We start from the raw sequence: 21,220 nt of genomic DNA on the forward strand, positions 1-21,220 counted from the left end.
TATTGATAAATGCTGACCGATATTTAATTGTTACATATTTTCTTACTGAAAATGCTATATTTGAGTGAAATAAGCAAAATGTAATTTAATTGTATTGTCATGATATTTTATGCATGAATAGTAGACAAATGCAGCCAAAGTGAATACATAAATTTTCAGTCAAGAAATGAATACCTGAATTCATGAAAAATTATATTTTACTGACAAGAATATGAACAAAAATGAGTAAAGAAATAAATAAAACTAACCATCACAAATAAATGTCAACAACACATGAAACGAAGCTGTATTCAAATTTATCATTCTAACAAGCCACATGGATTACTTTTACCACCGGTGCACTTTTTTAGCAATTGGGACCCCATTCAATGCCATTATAAAGCTTGGAAGAGCCATGATATTTTTATTATTCTTCACACCTAGAGTGAGAAAAAGGGCTAAGAAAATCAGCCAGGCACAGTAACAGTTTTTTCCCCACATGTTATATTTAGCCTGAACAATAAAAATTGATACTAAAACTAAAAAACTGAACATTTGTAAATTACATAAACTGTACACTTGTAAATCACATATCTGTTAATTCATTAAAACATTTTTTCCTCTATATTTCTACTACTGTATTATATCGCATCATTTAGAAATTTGTTTTCTTATGTTGTTATATTTAATTTGTACTGTGTAATTCCATGTCTGTACTTTCTTCTACACTAGAAGCTCCTGTCACCAAGACAAATTCCTCGTATGTGCAAACATGCTTGGCAATAAAGCTCTTTCTGATTCTAAAGTGTGACAGCAAAAGAAAATTAATTACATTTATAAAATTGCACTTCAAATTAAACTGATTGGTCAGAAAGTTAATGTACAAATGAATTGCTTCTTTTTCTAAACCTCTTCCCACATCGAGGAGCAGTGCACTGTATTTTCAGAATGAGTGTGCAAATGCCGTTTCAGGTCTCTTTGATAAGTGAAACTCTTCTCACACTCGAGACATGTGTAAGGCTTCTCTCCAGTGTGAACTCTTATGTGCGTCTGAAGGTTTCCTTTAAATCTGAAGCTCTTTCCACACTGAGGGCAGGTGAACGGCTTCTCTCCTGTGTGAACTCTCATGTGAACCTCACGGTTTGTTTTGTTTGAGAAAGTCTTCCCACAGTGATGGCACATGCAAGGCTTCTCTCTGGTGTGAATTTTTACATGGTTCTTGAGGTGACTTCTGACTGTGAAACTCATTCCACACTGATGACATATGCAACAGTCCTCACTTGAGTGAGTCCCCATGTGCTTATTAAGGGATATTTTGTGTCTGAAACTCTTTCCACACTGATCACAAGTGAACGGCTTCTCTCCAGTGTGACTATTTATATGATACCTTAGGTTTAGGTCTGTCGTGAAGCTCTTATCACACAGTTGGCAGATGTAAGGCTTCTCTCCAGTGTGAATTCTCAAGTGCCTGTTAAAGCTTCCTTTTTGAGTGAATCTGGTTCCACACAGTTGGCAGGTGTAAGGCTTCTCTCCGGTGTGAACCGCCATGTGGCCTTTAAGGATTCCTTTTGTAGTGAATCTCTTTCCACACTGTTGGCAGGTGAAGGGCTTCTCTCCGGTGTGAATGTTCATGTGGACTTTAAGGTGTCCTTTTTTACTGAAACTTTTTCCACACTGCTGGCAGGTGAAATGACTAATAGTTTCTGTTTGAGCTCTTTTTTGTGAGGAAGATTCTTCAGTCTGTGAGCAAATAAATGTTTTTTCTCCAGTTGTGAAATCATGTTGATCTTTCTCTTCCAGTACTTCACTATCTTCTTTCAGTGGCATCAGGTCTAAGGAGAAGAGAGACATACACAAATTAACAACCACTTTCTTTTTGATAGCTTGATAATTATGTTGGCATTTTTGGACAAGTATTAGCATGGTTTATGTCCTATCTATCCGACCACTACTACTTTCCTTGTGTAAATGCAGAGGCGTCTCAAGCACAAGTACGGTGTGCCACAGGGCTCAGTATTAGGTCCTCTGTTGTTCTCCTTGAACATGCTTCCCCTGGCAGTAGGGCTGCACAATTAAAAAATTAACGTTGAAATTGCGCTTACATAATTTGGCTTAGTGCGATTATGAAATGAAAAAGCTGTGATTATTTTTTATGCACAGCTTGTCAGTGAAGCGCAGCTCTGGACTACAACGACTACAACGCTCACCAGCGCAGTAGTTTTGCAAATACAATACAAGAAATCTCGATGGAGGTGGGTAATTTTCGAAATTGTCTTATAAAGTCATAATATATACATTGTTTTTGAATTACCGTAAAGCATTTTGTCACTCTCGCGTGAACGTGAACATGAGGCGAGATTGTGTCGGGTCAGCGCAGCTCAACTTGCAAGTGCTGTTTTCTGGCGTAGATGCCAGAGGGGGTTAGTGCTCGCCTCAAACACACCACTACAAGTCAATTAACCATCGTAAGGACTTAGAAAACTATTTATGAAGGTAAAAAAGTTACTTAGTTCTGCTTTAATTTCATTAAATAAATGTGAGCGCTGCATGTTTTAAAGCCAACAGATGGCGCTGTTGCACATTCTTCAGAGCAGCTCGCATTCAATGATTAGCGCACATTTGTCAACCGATCACAGTTTCTATTATTTATTTTATATTGTGTTGTAAACGGTTGTAACATCATACTTTTTTATCTTCCTCATCTGAACTTGAATAGGCAGCAATAGTAAAGCATAGACATTTTAAAATAAGAGTCCCGCTGTATATCATGTATATAGTATGTATATCATTCCACCGTTTGTTATTTGGTTACACAAAACAAATTTAATATATAATATTTATATATATTATATATATATATATATATATATATATATATATATTTTTTTTTTTTTTTTTTTTTTTTTATTTATGGTATTTATTTCCATTTTTTTATTTGATTTAAAGTAAACTGTTGTAGCTTCAGGAAGGAAAGACTAAATGGGGCGTTCACACCAGACGTGACTTGCGTGAATAAGTTTGACGCTTGAACATTTTGAGTTTATTCGCTTCATTCGCACATGAAATTCACTTCTCAACAGACGCAAATTCGCGTCATGAGAGGGGCTTCTGCCAGGCGTCTCCAGTCTCATTTCTGCACACTTCCTCTGAATAAACACATCAACTCATCAGCAGGAAAGTAGTTGTAAATATATACGTGTATAGCTCAAATTGAGTAAAGTTTTTACAACTTACCAGATTGTCCGACCTCCTCACTCACTTTCTTCCAAGCAAGATCATTTTTATTCCCGTTTCTATAAAAGTATGAAGATGTATCATACAGTGACAATGATTTTGTCCTCCATTGTTTCGGATTACTGCCTCCATTACCACTAGAGCAAGCTCCTGATTGGTCAACGTTCAGATTTTTCAACTTGCGCAAATCACGTGTTCATTCGCACCGCAGGATGTCTATTCGCATCTTTGCATTGACTTAACATGTAAATCACTCGCGCTTAACGCTTCATTCGCGTCTGGTGTGAACGCACCATTAGAACATTATTTGATACATATTATTCAATATAAAGATTTTACTACCATAAGGGTTATTTTAGTTAAGTAAAACCATTAAAAAAAACATCTTTTCATTGCTTGAAATAAATGTTAATAGTGAAATAAAAATTTATACAAACTAAAGAGACATGAAAGACATTAAAAATGAAAGCAGAAAATATAAAAATCTATTTGGATTAAAAATATTAGCAAAATGTGTAATAGTATTAAGTGAAAATAGTTACAATTTTAATTTCCCAGAAAAATCACAAGATGAAAATGCTGAAACTGTAAAAAGAGTGATTTAAAAATATAAGTTCATTGTTGTGTGGCTCTTAAAAAAATTATTTGGTGCATGTTTTTTTCCCCGCTATAGGAGCCAATGGCTCCTTAATTAATTTTTTGTCTGGAGCCCTGTGTAGAGTTGCAGAAACTCTTTAATTTGTTAAAAATGTTAAAAACAGAACAAAAGCAGCCTGTCTAGGGTAAAAGGTCCAGGGCAGACATGACAGGAGCCACATGCTCACATAAACACACAAGACAGAGGAGAACATGACAAACACTTAAAAGCCATGTGCTCCAACAGAAAACAGCACAAGCGTTTCCTTATAGACAACCAATTTAAAATGTATCACTCAGATTTCACATTTTATGCAAAATGAATGTGTTTGTTAGATACGGTTGTGTCATTAAGTGATAGAAATTAAAGGTGTTCATTTTTAATAGATATTGGGTGCAATGTTAATTGTTTTGTTTAGGTTCCTTCTAAATTATTTTTCCTAATTTAATATGTGAAACGTTGTAATGACGAATTTCCAACGTGGAAGTATGATCTTCTCACGTTGAAGCAGCATTAGTATTCGTCTGGTCATGTGATCTCAACACGTCTGTCCACATAAGCGACCCACTCTATGTCAAATAAAAGCACTTTAATTAGGAAACTCTTCAAAAATATCACTCATTTCTGTAGAGCTGGACATGTTAATAAGGATCAAATGACTGAGTTCAGCTTTGAGAATGAAACCAACCTGTTTGTTCCTCAGTTTCTTCATGTTTCACTCTGAATGTTTCTTCAATCTCCACGTCTTCACTCTCCTCTTTAATAAACGCCATCTTTAAGATGAGAATAATTATCCACATCCAAACTTAATCTCTGGGTGCGTCTCAATCAGGTTTAGCTCTAGTAGTCTGTGCAAACACTCAAAACTAGCACAACAAATTAATTAAACAAATGCAATTTATACAAACATTTAGTTCTGATTTATATTCGGTATTTATTTACATTTAATAGATTACACATGTTAGTGTTTACACTGTTTGACCAGCAGGTGTCGTCAGTGTTCAATCACTGAATCATTTTGCAAATCATTTGGTTTCACTGGGTCGGAGAGTTTAAATGTGCGGTTTCTCTCGTCACTACAAATCAGTGACTGAATTCCCGTTTGTAATAAACTGATTCACGATATATGGAGCGAAATAAGACTGTTACTCACGTGTGGACGCGCTTTATCACATGAAATAACGTTCATGTTAATGTTATATAAAGCGTTACGTTGCATTCAGTGGTATATAATTCATTTTACATCGCTTGTAAAAACTATAAAAGTGACTGAACGATTTAAAACCCTTTAAATATTTAAAACAAACCTTTCTTCAGCCGAATCACAACAACGCAGGAGCACGGCGCAGCCTTATGACGTCACATTACCAGAACAAAATAAAAGTCCCGTTCAAACGTTAAAATCATAGAGTGCATAGAAATTCACATGCTAATAATAAAACATATATCATTCAAAGTCGAATTGTGAAATACGTAGTTAAATGTATTCCGCAATGAAAGAGTTTGAACCACAATTAATATGTGAGATTCTGACATTTTTTAAAAAACCTTTTTTAATTTAGCTTATAACTATTATTTTACTACTATACAAAAAAATGCAACACTCAATAGGTAACATTGTGTTATATATATGTAACGTAGTTTAAATAATGTAATGCTGTGTCCAGACAGATGGGAATATGGATTTTTCCTACCTCCTTCTAGGAAACACCACTCAAAGTGAGACATTTCACCTCTGAAGTCGGGGTACATGGATCAACCCCGACCTCAGTGAGACACGTCATTTGACGTCACTTCCAAGATGTCGGCAAGTCCTGTTTCTAATGAAACAAACTTTAACATTAGACATTAAGTTTATCTAATGATACATGCGTATTTGCTTTTCGTCAGCTGTTTTCAATGCGATTATGTTATTTTTATTCTGTTTTTTTTTTTAACTGACACAAAAACGTGATATGCTCACCTTGTGGCGGCATCACATGTTCAACGTGACGTGTGATGACTGGAACGCACTGAGGTCTGTAGTGGGACATTAAAATTGGGATATTCCCACGTCCAACCTCGTCTAAAACGCAGCATTAGTTAAATTCAGCATAAATTGGGAAAACTTGCCATTGGTTGTGCACATGACATTGGGGGGCGGAGCTTTGTCATCGATGCACTGTATGCTAATCAGCCTTTTGGTGCTTTTTTTCCCCCAGGCCCAGTAAAGCAACTTTGTGTGACCATCATATATTGTTGGACACACGCAAAATTCTTTGAATTTGAAGATCAAGGTAAATTGTATTTATTTTGTCTTCCGGGAAACATGAAAGTATCTTCTGTTGGTTCCGAAGGGAAGTACTAAATGAAATAAAATATATTTAAGCGAAATAAGAAAAATTTGGACATCTTCATCCTGTTCAAAAGTTTTCACCCCCGGCTCTTAATGCATCGTGTTTCCTTCTGGAGCATCAGTGAATGTTTGAACCTTTTGTAATAGTTGTGTTTGAGTCCCTCAGTCGTCCTCAGTGTGAAAAGACGAATCTCAAAATCATTCAGGGTGCGTCCAAAATCGCATACTTCCCTACTATATAGTATGCGAAAAACAGTATACGAGGCAAGTAGTATGTCCAAATTCATAGTATTCGAAAAACAGTAGGTGAGAAGTACCCGGATGACCTACTGCTTCCGCCCGAATTCTGTAGTAGGCATTCGATGGACGCTGCGCTATCCCGTGATGCCACAGGAGAGGATTCTTCGTATTCGAAAATGGCGGAAAGCGGCGATATGCAGCTCATTCAAGTCCTTAAGTACCTCAGGGAAAAACGGTGTTTACTGTGGTTAAATTGCACTTGTTTAACATAATGTAAGTAAACGGCTGACTTATTAAAAAGTTTAAACAATGTAAATCGATGAGAAGATTTTGAGAGTCGGCTGTAAAAAGATGTTTAATCATTACTGACAGCACATCAAGCTAACGAACAGATCGAGATAACGTTACATCAGCTGTTTTATTGAATGGAGACATTTGTTGTTAAGCAGTTTAATGAGATTAGAAAACTTAATGGACAGCAACATTCAGGCGGCAGTAGTTTGTAGTGCTCAGTTTGTAAATAGTTTTTTTTTTTTTTTTTAGAATATGTATATACTATTATTATTGTATTTATTTATGTATATATTGTATATAATATTTGGGCTATGTTGTGTATTTCTCTCTCCCTCTCTGTCTATCTCTGTCTGCACATTCTTTATATATATATATATATATATATATATATATGTATTCGAGTTTGTTTATTGAGTCATGTCTTTTGTTTCTCTTGTGTATTTTTATATGCATTCATTTATAACAATAAATTACTTAATTTCGTTGCTCCAAATCAGCCTCTGTAATATGATGTTCACAGACATGTCTTTTTATTCTGAGGTAAAATTTGCTAGCTAAATAGGTGATTATACTTTGACAAATATTAACAAGCTGTTGAGGAAAGCGTGATCTACGAGCAGCTGACCGACGCCTCCTTTGAGCTGTTGATTGAATCGACGTTAAAACACAGATGAAAGCATTAAGCATTAATAAAAACATTGCTGATGAAAGCGAAGTAGAGCGGGCCCTTTAAATTTTCGCGCTGTCGATAACGCATGACACGTGACAACATTAACATGGCGAATGTAGTACGTCCGAATTCCATTCATACTACCCATATTCATACTATATAGAACATACTTTTTTAATGGCCGGGAAGTACGTTCAAATTCAAATGTAGTACCTACTCATGTAGTATGCAATTTCGGACGCAGCCTCAGTCACTGCTGGAAAGGGTTCAAATATGCAGAAGATGCTGGAAAACTGATGAATCTGCAGGAGCTGGAGGATTTTTCTGAAGAACAGAGCTCAGTTTAACTGCTCAGGACAAACAAGAGACTCATGAACAACCATCACAAAACATAAAAACAGTCGTGGATCATCAGGTAACCACACACAGTATTGAGAATCAATGCTTCACATACTTATGAATGGGGTTATTTTAATAAATTCAGCTATTGTTTTGTCTTGTGGATTATATGTAAACATCTTTTATGTAAAATATCTTACTCAGGACAGTACTAAATAAAAAATAACATGCATTTTGTATGATCTGTTATTTTGTTAAAATTTTGCACATTTTCACAGATTCTGCAAGTGGTTCACATACTTTTTTCTTGTAACTGTATATACACCGATCAGGCATAACATTATGACTTAATATTGTGCTGGTCCCTCGTTTGCTGCCAAAACAGCCCTGACCCGTCGAGGCATGGACTCCTCTAGACCCCTGAAGGTGTGCTGTGGTATCTGACACCAAGATGTTAGCAGCAGATCCTTTAAGTCCTGTAAGTTGCGAGGTGGATCCTCCATGGATCGGGCTTGTTTGTTCAGCACATCCCACAGATGGTCGATTGGGTCGAGATCTGGGGAATTTGGAGGCCAAGTGAACACCTCAAACTCGTTGTTGTGCTCCTCAAACCATTCCTGAACCATTTCTGCTTCGTGTCAGGAGCATTATCCTGCTGAAAGAGACCACACCCACCAGGGAATACCATATGAAAGGGTGTTCATGGTCTGCAACAATGCTTAGGGAAGTGGTGCGTGTCAAAGTAACATCCACATGGATGGCAGGACCCAAGGTTTCCCAGCAGAACTTTGCCCAAAGCATCACACTGCCTCCGCCGGCTTGCCTTCTTCCCATAGTATTACACATAAACAAACACACACATATACAGTGTGTATATATATATATATATATATATATATATATATATATATATATGAATTCAAATTCACAATTGCTTTATTGGCATGATTGTAAATAATACAATAATGTCTGAACATTTGATAACACAGTGTTTTAACACACACATACTGAGAGTCACAGTGGTGGACAGTAGGGAAACACACTGAGGTCAGACACAATACACACATTCACCTGCTGTCTCCACCTGGTATTAAGATGCGTTTTGGTTGATCGGATCACAAGTGGACGAGGGAGACACATTTCCGTTTCCACCTGGTATTTTAATCCATCTCTTTTGTCCACTTTCAACCACTTCTGTCCTGTTTTCTTCAAGGGGAAGGTCTATGGGTGGGCACATATAAGTTTTTTTTTTTTTTTTTTCGATCTAATTAACAAAATAAGCTTTCGCAATTTACATATGAACGTGTCCGGATATTTGAAAAACATTCGGAGAGCAGCCACTTTCGTTTCTGCCCTGACAGCCGCAAGACCAGCCAAACGCTGTTGAGTACATGTTAGAAATCAGGAATGAAAAATAACATTGTCATTTATTTGTTCTGTTTCAGTCATGCCTTTAAAGTTCTTTATTGAGTTTTTGAATTTGTTTAATTAGAGGTCTCTGATTGATATGTATTTGTGACAGTGAAGGAGGAAGTGCATCTCTGTCTCGATCTCTCCTGTCCTTCAGTGAACACACACCCTTTGCTCTCTGGGTAACCAGCTCTTTCTGTGTCTGCCGGTCTCGATGGCTATACTGTTCTCACTGAGCCTGTACTTGGTCAGGTTCTGTCTCTGCTTTGTGTCTCTGACACTCTGGAGATATTCTTCTAATTCATAATTTGATTTTAGAGTTTGAAAGAACTGTAATTTACTTTGTGTTATAGATTCCTGATCCCAATGTTCCAGATATGTATTTTTAGATTGTTTGCTAATTTGGTTCATTTTGATGTTTGGGTGAGAAGCTATTCTGAGTGATGGTTGAAACTTTGTATTAATAGCACTTCTTGTGTTTATTGCCTCTTTAGATGAATCACTTGTTGTATTCCTCAATTATAAGTCACTTTGGATAAAGGCGTCTGCTAAATGAAAAATGTAAAAAAAGAGAAGAGAATTAAAGAAACAAACATTACGATAAGTCTTTATTTTCTGAGTTGACAGAGTAAAACTTTCTTTTGTTGTCTCTTTCTCAGCATAATATAAATCCAAAATCCCTTCCAATATTTCTCTCTCATCAACCAGGGAAAATACAATCAAATGCAACAGGATCTGTAGTAGATCCGTAACAATTCCAAGACTATATTTTATTACATGTTTACTGCTACTGATTGCTACTGATGACAAGCCAAAAACTCTTTCTAATAAAATTCATCCTTGTTATATAACATTTGCCAAGTTAACATGTACAGTATGTCTTTACACAGATATACTCAAATGATAAGGTTGAGTCTGATTGCATGAAGTTTCTTCAGACTAATTGCTGTCACATCAAGAGTCAAATCAAGTTTCTGGTCAAGATCAGTCATTCCCCACCACCTGCCTCATTCTTTCCAAAAGGATTCCAGTTCATATTCAGCTGCAGAAAGCATACGTTGAATGATGCTGTTTATGGCTTCGGCAGCAAGGGGCGCACATGGCTGACCACATCATTGAAGGAGAGCGGCAAATAGCTGGGAACTTCATCACCAGGTAAAGAAATAATCTGGGAACCCTTACGATTGATGTGCTGGTATAGCACCCAGACACCACCTTTCACTTTGTGGGAAGAAGCTACATCACTGAAATCAATGTCGTGAAGATTGGTTTCTTTGCGTAGGGTCACTTTTCTTCCTTGATAGTTGATGTGCTCAAACAGCTGGATTTCAGGGTTGTCCAGATCATCTGTGACCATCTTGAGGGAAGAAAACTTGCCTTTGTCATTAAGGGTGGCGTACTCTCCTTCCTCAAACACCCGCTGCTTTCCAGCAAAATTCTTGTCATAATACGCTACCCATGGTGCACCGATGACTTTTATGGAGCAGATGGCGTTGTTGAAGCCCTTTTCTTCTAAGTTGTGGACATCATTCTTGAATTCAGCTGTTCTGCCCTCAAAGGCCTCTTTGCTAAAAACAATGATCTTGCTCATTTTTATTGAAGACTTGAGGAGAGAGATGCTGGAGAAGGCAAGTGCTTCTGAAGCAGCTTCCTGTGGCTCTGCTGGAAACAGTGACTTACTAGGTGTGCAGAGCTGCCTTTTAAAGCACAAATATGCCAAAGTGGGCGTTGACTAGGTTATGAAAGTACATGTAGGTGTGGAAGCTGAGAAACATATCAAATCTCAAACTACTGTTCAGTATCTACAAATATGTAGCCTAATACAAGGTTCAAAATTCTCTATGAGCCATATGTTACAAGCTCCTGGCTGCAGAACACACACACACAAAACAAACAAACAAACAAAGAAACCACCGTATTGTTTTCACTTTGACTGCCGCTTAACTCTCAGATACAAGTTGCTACTTTTAATGGCTAAATCCCAAATACTGTCAATTGACCAACTTCACTACATTCTTTAAATTCTAACATGCATCTTAACGGATGCAGAAATATCACAAAATCAATGTTCTGCACCTGCTCAAACGTGTCGTGACCCCTATGCATTCCTCAACATATTGCCAGATTTTAACTCCTGATACTTTATCATGTTACCTAACATAGAGCAGAGCAGTATTCATACAGAGATTTTCCATGACAGGCCACTTTACCTACTGTACAATGCTTTTAAAAATGATGAATAAAAAAAAACAACTGTTACGGAATACAGACTCAAAGAGATGTTAGATTAATATGAGTTTATTAACAATGGTTGAGATGACACAGATGGTGGTAAATGAGAATCAGCGTTGTAAAGTAGTATGGAACGAGAATACTGACAGTCACTTTGTGTTTATAGATGGAGAATGGCAATCGTGGAGCAGGGCACACACTTTGGTGAGTGTAGCAGGGTGAGGTATCTGGAGGACGCTGGAGACACTGGAGGACAGGAGACACTGGAGACACAGAGGAGCAGGAGAGAGACGGAGCACTGGAGCATACAGGTAAGAGGAGCAGGTAAGTGATTCCTTCTCATGATTGAGAACAGACAAAGTGCAGTGGTGAAGTGTGTGCCTTTATACTGCTGTGGTGATGAGTAGATGGCTTACATGTGCGGGTAATTACTGAGTGTGAACAGGTGAGTGACAGGAGGGATGATGGGAAATGGAGTCCAGGGAAGGTGAGACAGTACTCCCCTCTCCCAGTAGGCATGTCCTCGCGCCGTAGATGGACCAACCAGGGAGGCAGGGAAGGAGGGAGGGCGGGCGTCCTGGAGTCTTGACAGGAGAGTGATGGTGCAGGAAGATATGAGGACTCCTGGACGGAGCCATGGCGGGTCGGAAGCCTCAGGAAGCCATGGCAGTGAGGCCTTCATGGCCTTGGCCGCTACGGCCACAGGCTGTCCCGGGGACAGGAGCGGAGTCTGGAGCTGACCTGGGGACAGGAGCCATCTCTGTGCCCGAGGACATCTCCTCATACTCCAATAACAGGCCTATAGGCACAAGTGAAGTGGCCAACTTGACTGAGGTCTCAGGCGTGGCGGCGGCCATCTTGACTGAGGTCTCAGGTGTGGCGGTGGACATATTGACTAAGGTCTCAGGCGTGGTGGCGGACATCTTGCGATGAGGCTCGGGAATGGCAGAGACCATGACGGGAAGAGATTCTGGAATGGGTTCTTTATCCATCTCACCAACGGTGAATGATGAACCAGCAAGCCATAGTACATGATCGAGATAGTGTGCCAGGGTACATGAGGTTGTGGCTGCTTGTGCTTAGTGAAAGAGCTGGTCATCATCCAAACCACTCCAGAAGATTGTCTTAAGCATCCTGTCATTCCAAGGAACCCGGTGAGCGAGCTGGAGTAACTACTCAACATAGCACTCGATCAGGCGGCCCTCTTGGGTCATGAAGAGAAGCAGGTTGGCAGGACCAAATGAAATGGTGATCATTTTCAATAGGTAAGTTGGTCTGGTCTTCTGTTACGGAATACAGATTTAGAGAAGTTAGATGAATAAGAGTTTATTAACAATGGTTGAGATGACACAGAGATGGTGGTGAATGAGAATCAGCATTGTGAAGTAGTATGGAATGAGAATACTGAGTCACTTTGTGTTTGTAGATGGAGAATGGCAATCGTGGAGCAGGGCACACACTTTGGTGAGTGTAGCAGGGTGAGGTATCTGGAGGACACTGGAGACACAGAGGAGCAGGAGAGAGACGAAGGAGCACTGGAGCATACAGGTAAGAGGAGCAGGTAAGTGATTCCTTCTCATGATTGAGAACAGACAAAGTGCAGTGGTGAAGTGTGTGCCTTTATACTGCTGTGGTGATGAGTAGATGGCTTACAGGTGCGGGTGATTACCGAGTGTGAACAGGTGAGTGACAGGAGGGATGATGGGAAATGGATTCCAGGGAAGGTGAGACAGTACTCCCCTCTCCCTGTAGGCATGTCCTCGCGCCGTAGATGGACCAACCAGGGAGGCGGGGAGGGAGGGAGGGAGAGCGGTCATCCTGGAGTCTTGACAGGAGAGTGATGGTGCAGGAAGATATGAGGACTCCTGGACAGAGCCATGGCGGGTCGGGAGCCTCAGGAAGCCATGGCAGTGAGGCCTTCATGGCCTTGGCCGCTACGGCCACAGGCTGACCCAGGGACAGGAGCGGAGTCTGGAGCTGACCCGGGGACAGGAGCAGAGTCTGGAGCTGACCCAGATGGAGATGGAGCAATAATAACTGACATGATCCATGATATGATATTTTTAGTGATATTTATAAATTGTCTTTCTAAATGTTTCGTTAGCATGTTGCTAATGTACTGTTAAATGTGGTTAAAGTTACCATCATTTCTTACTGTATTCACGGAGACAAGACTGTCATTATTTTCATTTTTTTAAACACTTGCAGTCTGTATAATTCATAAACACAACTTCATTCTTTATAAATCTCTCCAACAGTGTGTAATGTTAGCTTTAGCCACGGAGCACCATCAAACTCATTCAGAATCAAATGTAAACATCCAAATAAATACTGTACTTGCGCGATTAGACATGCTGCATGACGAACACTTTGTAAAGAACAATTTTGAGGGTTATATTAGCTGTGCTCCGTGGGCGGGGAGCGTGAGCATTTAAAGGGGCCGCAGCCTAAATCGGCTCATATTTAATGATGCCCCAAAATAGGCAGTTAAAAAAATTATTAAAAAAAATCTATGGGGTATGAAACTTCACAGACACATTCAGGGGACACCTTAGACTTATATTACATCTTTTAAAAAGACGTTCTATGGCACCTTTAATAATAACCTCTTTGCAAAGCCTGCATTACATTGTGACAGATTCATGAAACAATTTGTGCTCAAATGTTTGAATCACTGTTTAGTTCAGACTGAAATGATCAGAGATCCTGTTAGAAATAAGGATACAGCCAGGAACCGCACAAAGTTTGACCACATTTAAAGTAGTTCTTCTGGTGTCTCAACTCGGTTGTGTTAAACTCACGAAGATGAAAATTATTTAGGATAGTCTTTAATGACGAAGCTCAGAAGATAATACAGGATATCAAATGAAACACAACATTACCTAGATAAGAACAGGTTATTATTAGCAGAACAGGTGAACGTGATGACTAATTAGACAAGCTGGGTCAAATGACAGGCATAGGGAAATATGATCACAACAGAACATAAATGTGACAGAAGCTCCCTCTCCCAGAAGGCACGTCCCAGCACCGTAAAGAGTACATCAGAGGAGGGAGTGAGGGAGGGGTCTCTGGAGGAGGACAAGGAACTAGAGAGGGGCAAAACAAAAGTCCAAGAGGGAGTGGAGAGTGGGAGGAGCCAAGGGGGACCCCGGAACAGGAGGAGCCAGATGTTGGAGCTCCCAAGGTGGAGTCGAAGGCAGGAGGAGCCATGGTGGAGACTTGAGAGGCAACACTCTGGGGATGGCTGATGGAAACGCCACTGGAGATGGAGACCCAGGTGGAGCCAACACACTGAAGAGCCCACACAACACTGCTGGCACTGGAGACCAAGGTGGAGCCGCGGCAATGAGCATCTGAGGTAGAACACAGAAACCTGAAGACTGAGGCGGAGCTGGTGAGACTGAGGATGAAGGCAGAGCCAGGGGGAAGGTGGAGCCAGATGGAACCGAAGGTGCAGGCAGGATGACATCTGACCAAGGTGAAGGTTTCTGGTGGAGCCAAGGCAGAAACAATGCGTCGACAGGCCACGGTGGAGTGCTGGGTTCAGAGGCTGGAGGTGGAGCCAGGGAATCCGCTGGACTAGACAGAGCTGTTAGCCTGAAGCACTTAAGCAGATCCACACGATTAGGTGCAGGAGATGAAGAGGGGCTGAAGGGTACCAGAGGAGGCAGGGTTGAGGAACTGGCTGTTATAGGAGGTGGGAGAGGGTGGGAGAGGGAGGCTGGGAGGGATCACAGCTGATACAGGGCTGGACAGAACCAGCGGGGAAACAGGAAGTTCAGGGCTAGGCATAACCAGTGGGGATAATCCCAAAAATGTTCCAGCGAGGATAGCGAACACATCCACCATGGCGAGGTTGTGGGCGGAGCTTTCTTCCCAGCCCTTGTACTCCACAAACCCACCCTAGTAATTGATTATAACTATTGGTTATGTATTAATTCAGATACTTTATTTTTGTGGGTATCCCATACTTTCAATTATTCGTTCATTAGGGACCCGATGCCACACAGAGCCACACGCCCCGGGATATGTGAATCTCACGAACACAAGCTCGCCAGTTTGATTCTTACTCAGAGGATGCAGGCTGATCCATTTACCTTTAACTAGGCCACACACTGTTTGCTCATTACAAAAACTAAGGGGTAGGGTACATAGATGAGTGAGGAGAGAAGTTTGGGCAAGGTGATGTCCTATTCTTTGAGATCTTCTCTCCGGATTAGGGAGTTTTATTGTTTTGTTGCAGGCTGTTTGATCTCAGCTTTTGTCTTAGCAGGAAAATCAAGTCTTACAGGTTTACTGGTACTGATCGCTACAGATGAAAAGCCAATCAACCAGCAGCTTAAAACTTTTTCTAATAAAATTCATCCTTGTTGTATAACATTTGCCAAATTAACATGTACTGTATGTCTTTACAGAGATATCCTTAAATTATAAGGTTGCGTGTGATTGCATGAAGTTTATTCAGATTTACTGGTAACACTTTACAATAGTTAACATGAAATAATAATGAACTGCACTTATACAGTATTTATTAATCTTTTGTCATGTTAATTTCAACATTTACTAATACAATATTAAAATCTTGTTAACATTAGTTAATGCACTGTGAACTAACATGAACAAGCAATGAACAACTGTATTTTCATTAACTAACCTTAAAGAAGATTAGTAAATAAAATACTAAACGTATTTCTCATGGTTAGTTCATGTTAGTTAATACATTATTGTAATGAACCTTATTGTAAAGTGTTACTGATTTATTTCAGTCAGAGTCATCGTTTCTGGTCAAGAATTATCATTCCCCACAATCTTCCTAATTCTTCCTCGAAGGATTCCAGTTCATATTCAGTTGTAGAAAGCGTACGTTGAATGATGCTGTCTATGGCTTCGGCAGCAAGGGGCGCACATGGCTGGCCACGTCGTTGAAGGAGAGTGGACAACAGCTGGGAACTTCATCACCAGGTAAAGAAATAATCTGGGAACCCTAATGACTCATGTGCTGGTATAGCACCCAGACACCACCTTTCACTTTGTGAGAAGAAGCTATGTCACTGAAATCAATGTCATGAAGATTGGTTTCCTTGCGTAGGGTCATGCTTCTTCCTTGATAATTCACATTTAGCTGGATTTCAGGGTTGTCCAGGTCACCTGTGACTATCCTGAGGGAAGAAAACTGGCCTTTGTCATCAAGGGTAGAGTACTCTCCTTCCTCAAACACCAGGTGCTTTCCAGCAAAATTCTCGTCATAATACGCCACCCATGGTGCACCGATGACTTTTTTGGAGCAGATGACGTCGTTGAAACCCTTTTCTTCTAAGTTGCGGACATCGTTCTTGAATTCAGCTGTTCTGCCTTCAAAGATGTTTTTGCTAAAAACAATGATCTTGCTCATTTTGATTGAAGATTGGAGGAGAGAGATGCTAGAGAAGGCAAGTGTTTCTGAAGCAGCTTCCTGTGGCTCTGCTGGAAACAGTGACTTACTTGGTGTGCAGAGCTGCCTTTTAAAGCACAAATATGCCAAGTGAAAAACGAAAAACCAAAAAAAACACTGTATTATGTTCACTTTGACTGCTGCTTAACTCTCAGATACAAGTTGCTACTGTTAATGGCCAAATCCCAAATACTGTAAATTGACCCACTACATTCTTTAAACTCTAAGATGCATCTTAACTGAGATGCAGAAATACCACAAAATCAATATTCTGGAAGAAAAAAAAAATCTGTACAGGGTGTAGAGGGTAGGAGAAACCGATCCTACACCAGCAGTTACAGGCAGCCTTAACACAGACCAGTTATGGATTGAGTGAGCAATCCACCTTGTATTTTAAAGAGTATATATATATCAAGGCATGAGCAGGAGAAGGCCATGGTTTGCACAGTGTGGATTGTTGTGTCCTGCCATCCTGCTGCTATTCACCATTATTATTTGTTCTTTCACTGCATTGGATCAGAATGGTTGCTTTTTACCTCGTCTGCCAATTAAACTGCATTTGAGTTCATCTTCTGCCTCAGAGTGCTCAAACTTGTTGTGTGACCCGTATGCATTCCTCAACATATAGACAGATTTCAACTCTTGATACTTTATCACGTTACCCAACATAGAGCATTATCTGTACAGAGATCTTCATGTGACTTTACCTACCCCTTTCACATCAAATGCACCTTTCTTAGAGTCATTTTACTTTTTATTTGGAGCTTAGAATGAATGTTCAGTTGTTGGTTTTTTTCAACAGCAAGGACTTATGGATAGACCCAGATTGTCGAGTCTAGTGTATTATTTTTTTGACTGCTCCATGATCAATAACAACCTCTTTGCAAAGCCTTCATTGTGCTGAAATGTGACTCAAACTGTTCAGTTCAGACTTAAATTGTCATGTATTCTGTATGATTGTATTACTCGTACCTGTGTGACGTCAGTCTGTCCTGCTGTTGCAGTCATCTCATGTCCGTGTCGTCTCATTCTTCACCTACAAAATATATAAAATACCAAAAAAGGCAACTTGGCAGAGAATTGGAAGGTATGGCTTCAGAAATTCAAATTGTACCTCATTGCTAGTAGTGTGGCAGAGAAATCGGAGACTACATTCATCAGTGTGCTACATTTCTTCATATTATGGGTGAAGAAGCACTAAAGAAGCATCAATACATTCCAGTTTACAGAGCGAAAAGTGAATAAAAGGAACTAAAAAAGAAATTAAAATCTGACTGATTCACTTGTCAGGGATAGAATCGCATGCGGCATAAGAGACGTCAATATTCGTGCAAGATTGTTGCGTGAGGCAGACCTCAAGTTGGAAAATGCAATCGACATCTGCCGGACCAACAAGATAACGTCAAATCAGATGAAAATGCTAGTTGATGAAAAAGAAATGAACAAGATAAGCACAAAGAAAAGAAGAGGCAAAACAGTGCAAGGTGAACAGAAAAGTAACCAACATATAATGAATAGTTGTCACAAAGCAAACATGAAATATTCAAAACACGAATACAAAAAGTGCCCAGCATGCAACAAAAGAAACCACTTTGCAAAAATCAACAAGACAAATGAAAAGAACCAAACTACGCTACCCAGGGGATATTACCACCCAGGAAAAATTAGTAATAATACCAAATAAGTGTGCACAAAATGATCACAATAATTTGATTTTGGATTAAAAAAACAGAGATGTGACTTCCAAAAACAATATAAATATTTATGTCACAAAAATAATCTGTATTCCAGTAGAAACATTCTAAAATACATCACTTAAAATAGTTTGCCGATGAAATACCCACATAGTTAGTAGACGCCATAATAATCCAGCATTAACAATAAATCACCCTTGAAAACATTTGTGCATACATTTCTTTGTTAAATAACACATCTGATTCAGACCATCATGTCGTGTGGAGAGAGCTCTATTGACAATTGACTATTGAAATGAGTGTGTCAGATAAGAGAGACATAAAGAAAACCACTGATCTAAAGAAACGCATTTCGCAAGGAAATGCATTTATAAGATGAAACGCTGTTCTAGTACACTTATCCTCAATGATTCTTAATCAACTTTTAGTTGTCTGCATCAACTAAAGAAATTTAATCGGATGAAGTGCCATCTGGTGAGAAATATACCTGTTCTGCATCTGATACTGAAACAAACAGTGAACAGGAAGATCCAGTTATTAGTCCACTGGATGTGAAAAACACCAGACAATTACAAGCTGGCTATCGATGATACTGTTTCTATGGACTGCACAGAAATACGTAATACTACATGAAACACAACAAACTAAATATCCTTGAGAACTTTTCAAAACCAAAAAGTCAACCGTTCTGGCTAAAGCGGGACAGAATTATAGCTTTGTTTGTGTGGAGGTTCAGTTCAAGATAGCGCAACACTTTAAGATCTATGCTGAAGAAGATATGAAAATAGCAAGGCAATATTTGAGCGAGAGGAGCTGTGGAGAAACATGAGAAGATGCAAGTCTGAACCAGCAAAGACAGATGAAGGCACTAGAAACAGACAAGAGTTTCACTATTGCAGCAGTGCTACGTCTGTTTCTCTGGGAGAGTTGATGATGAAAAGACACATGAATGTGTGTGGAGAAATGATTTTTCAGTTTTCATATAATCAGCATGGGTTTAACAAGTCATAAATACATATTTGTGAGCTTGGAAGATTCATTCAATTGTTGCACAAAAAAACAAGTCAAAAGGCCAAAAGTTTTCACCCCCCCGGCTCTTAATGCATCACATGTTTCCTTCTGGAGCATCAGTGAATGTTTGAATCTTTTCTAATAGTTGTGTTTGAACTAAAGTAAAAAGGTTAATATTGATGCTTGGAAAATACTGAGAGAAAACGGACACATATTTACAGTTGATGTTTACTTTGGATGACTTAAAGTCTCTAACGATTCATACTGCAGATTTGTAATATTTTTTGATATCTTGTTGCATGTACGAAATCTGTTTGTTTTCATTGTAACGAGTCACCTGACTAATTTGGGAGGTTTAAGTTCTTTGTTTTTTATTGTTCTTTTCTTAATTTTGGGAAATTAGATTTTAATCCTTTTAAATGTCAGAGATTAAGGGGTATCAATAAAAGAAATTCACTTTTTAAACAGAAGGAGGCTCAAATATCATATATATATATACAGTACAGTCCAAAAGTTTGGAACCACTAAGATTTTTAATGTTTTTAAAAGAAGTTTCGTCTGCTCACCAAGGCTACATTTATTTAATTAAAAATACAGTAAAAAACAGTAATATTGTGAAATATTATTACAATTTAAAATAACTGTGTACTATTTAAATATATTTGACAAAGTAATTTATTCCTGTGATGCAAAGCTGAATTTTCAGCATCGTTACTCCAGTCTTCAGTGTCACATGATCCTTCAGAAATCATTCTGATATGCTGATTGCTGCTCAAGAAACATTTATGATTATTTTCAATGTTGAAAACAGTTGTGTACTTTTTTTTCAGGATTCCTTGATGAATAGAAAGTTCAAAAGAACAGCATTTATCTGAAATACAAAGCTTCTGTAGCATTATACACTACCGTTCAAAAGTTTGGGGTCAGTAAGAATTTTTATTTTTATTTTTTTGAAAAGAAATTAAAGAAATGAATACTTTTATTCAGCAAGGATGCATTAAATCAATCAAAAGTGGCAGTAAAGACATTTATAATGTTACAAAAGATTAGATTTCAGATAAACACTGTTCTTTTGAACTTTCTATTCATCAAATAATCCTGAAAAAAAATATTGTACACAAATATTTTGTACAATTGTACACATTAAATGTTTCTTGAGCAGCAGATCTGCATATTAGAATGATTTCTGAAGGATCATGTGACACTGAAGACTGGAGTAACAATGCTGAAAATTCAGCTTTGATCACAGGAATAAATTACTTTGTGAAATATATTCAAATAGAAAACAGTTATTTTAAATTGTAATAATATTTCACAATATTACTGTTTTTACTGTATTTTTAATTAAATAAATGTAGCCTTGGTGAGCAGACGAAACTTCTTTTAAAAACATTAAAAATCTTAGTGGTTCCAAACTTTTGGACTGTACTGTATATATATATATATATATATATATATATTTTTTTTTTCAAGAAACACCTTCTTGTGGTACTGACTCAAAGTTCTGGAAATCTCAATGGGGCAATTCTGCATTTTTCTGTCATGGCACAAACCATTCAGCAGGGGGTGCAGTTCTCCTAAATACATTGAAAGGAGACTCCAGTTTATTCTGGTGAAAGTAGATGGATTATAGTCATTTTAAATGTAGACATTATGAAATTTATGGACATAACATAGGCTTTAAATTTATGCATGTTTAAGAAACCATACC

General features: G+C 38.7%; 3 protein-coding genes across 5 annotated transcripts; all 3 read right to left on the reverse strand.

The window, feature by feature from the left end:
- Positions 1-179: 179 nt before the first annotated feature.
- On the reverse strand, positions 180-5,229 carry LOC125246321 (gastrula zinc finger protein XlCGF8.2DB-like). 3 transcript variants are annotated; one of them, XM_048157283.1, is made up of 3 exons: positions 4,539-5,226; positions 4,352-4,419; positions 180-2,043 (listed from the first exon to the last, which is right to left on the reverse strand). In XM_048157283.1, the coding sequence occupies exon 3, from the start codon at positions 1,900-1,902 to the stop codon at positions 883-885; it is 1,020 nt and encodes a 339-aa protein (XP_048013240.1). In that variant the 5' UTR covers positions 1,903-2,043; positions 4,352-4,419; positions 4,539-5,226; the 3' UTR covers positions 180-882. The 3 variants fall into 3 exon arrangements, with proteins under 3 accessions (XP_048013240.1, XP_048013238.1, XP_048013239.1); XM_048157281.1 differs by lacking the exon at positions 4,352-4,419 and having other exon boundaries at positions 180-1,811; positions 4,539-5,229; XM_048157282.1 differs by lacking the exon at positions 4,352-4,419.
- Positions 5,230-9,718: 4,489 nt separating this feature from the next.
- On the reverse strand, positions 9,719-10,821 carry LOC125246345 (epidermal differentiation-specific protein-like). The gene has a single exon (XM_048157314.1). The coding sequence runs from the start codon at positions 10,727-10,729 to the stop codon at positions 10,211-10,213; it is 519 nt and encodes a 172-aa protein (XP_048013271.1). The 5' UTR covers positions 10,730-10,821; the 3' UTR covers positions 9,719-10,210.
- Positions 10,822-16,067: 5,246 nt separating this feature from the next.
- On the reverse strand, positions 16,068-17,048 carry LOC125246353 (epidermal differentiation-specific protein-like). The gene has a single exon (XM_048157327.1). The coding sequence runs from the start codon at positions 16,763-16,765 to the stop codon at positions 16,358-16,360; it is 408 nt and encodes a 135-aa protein (XP_048013284.1). The 5' UTR covers positions 16,766-17,048; the 3' UTR covers positions 16,068-16,357.
- Between the last annotated feature and the right edge of the window lie 4,172 nt (positions 17,049-21,220).

This window comes from Megalobrama amblycephala, linkage group LG14 (assembly GCF_018812025.1).
Source record: "Megalobrama amblycephala isolate DHTTF-2021 linkage group LG14, ASM1881202v1, whole genome shotgun sequence".
NCBI lineage: Eukaryota > Metazoa > Chordata > Actinopteri > Cypriniformes > Xenocyprididae > Megalobrama > Megalobrama amblycephala.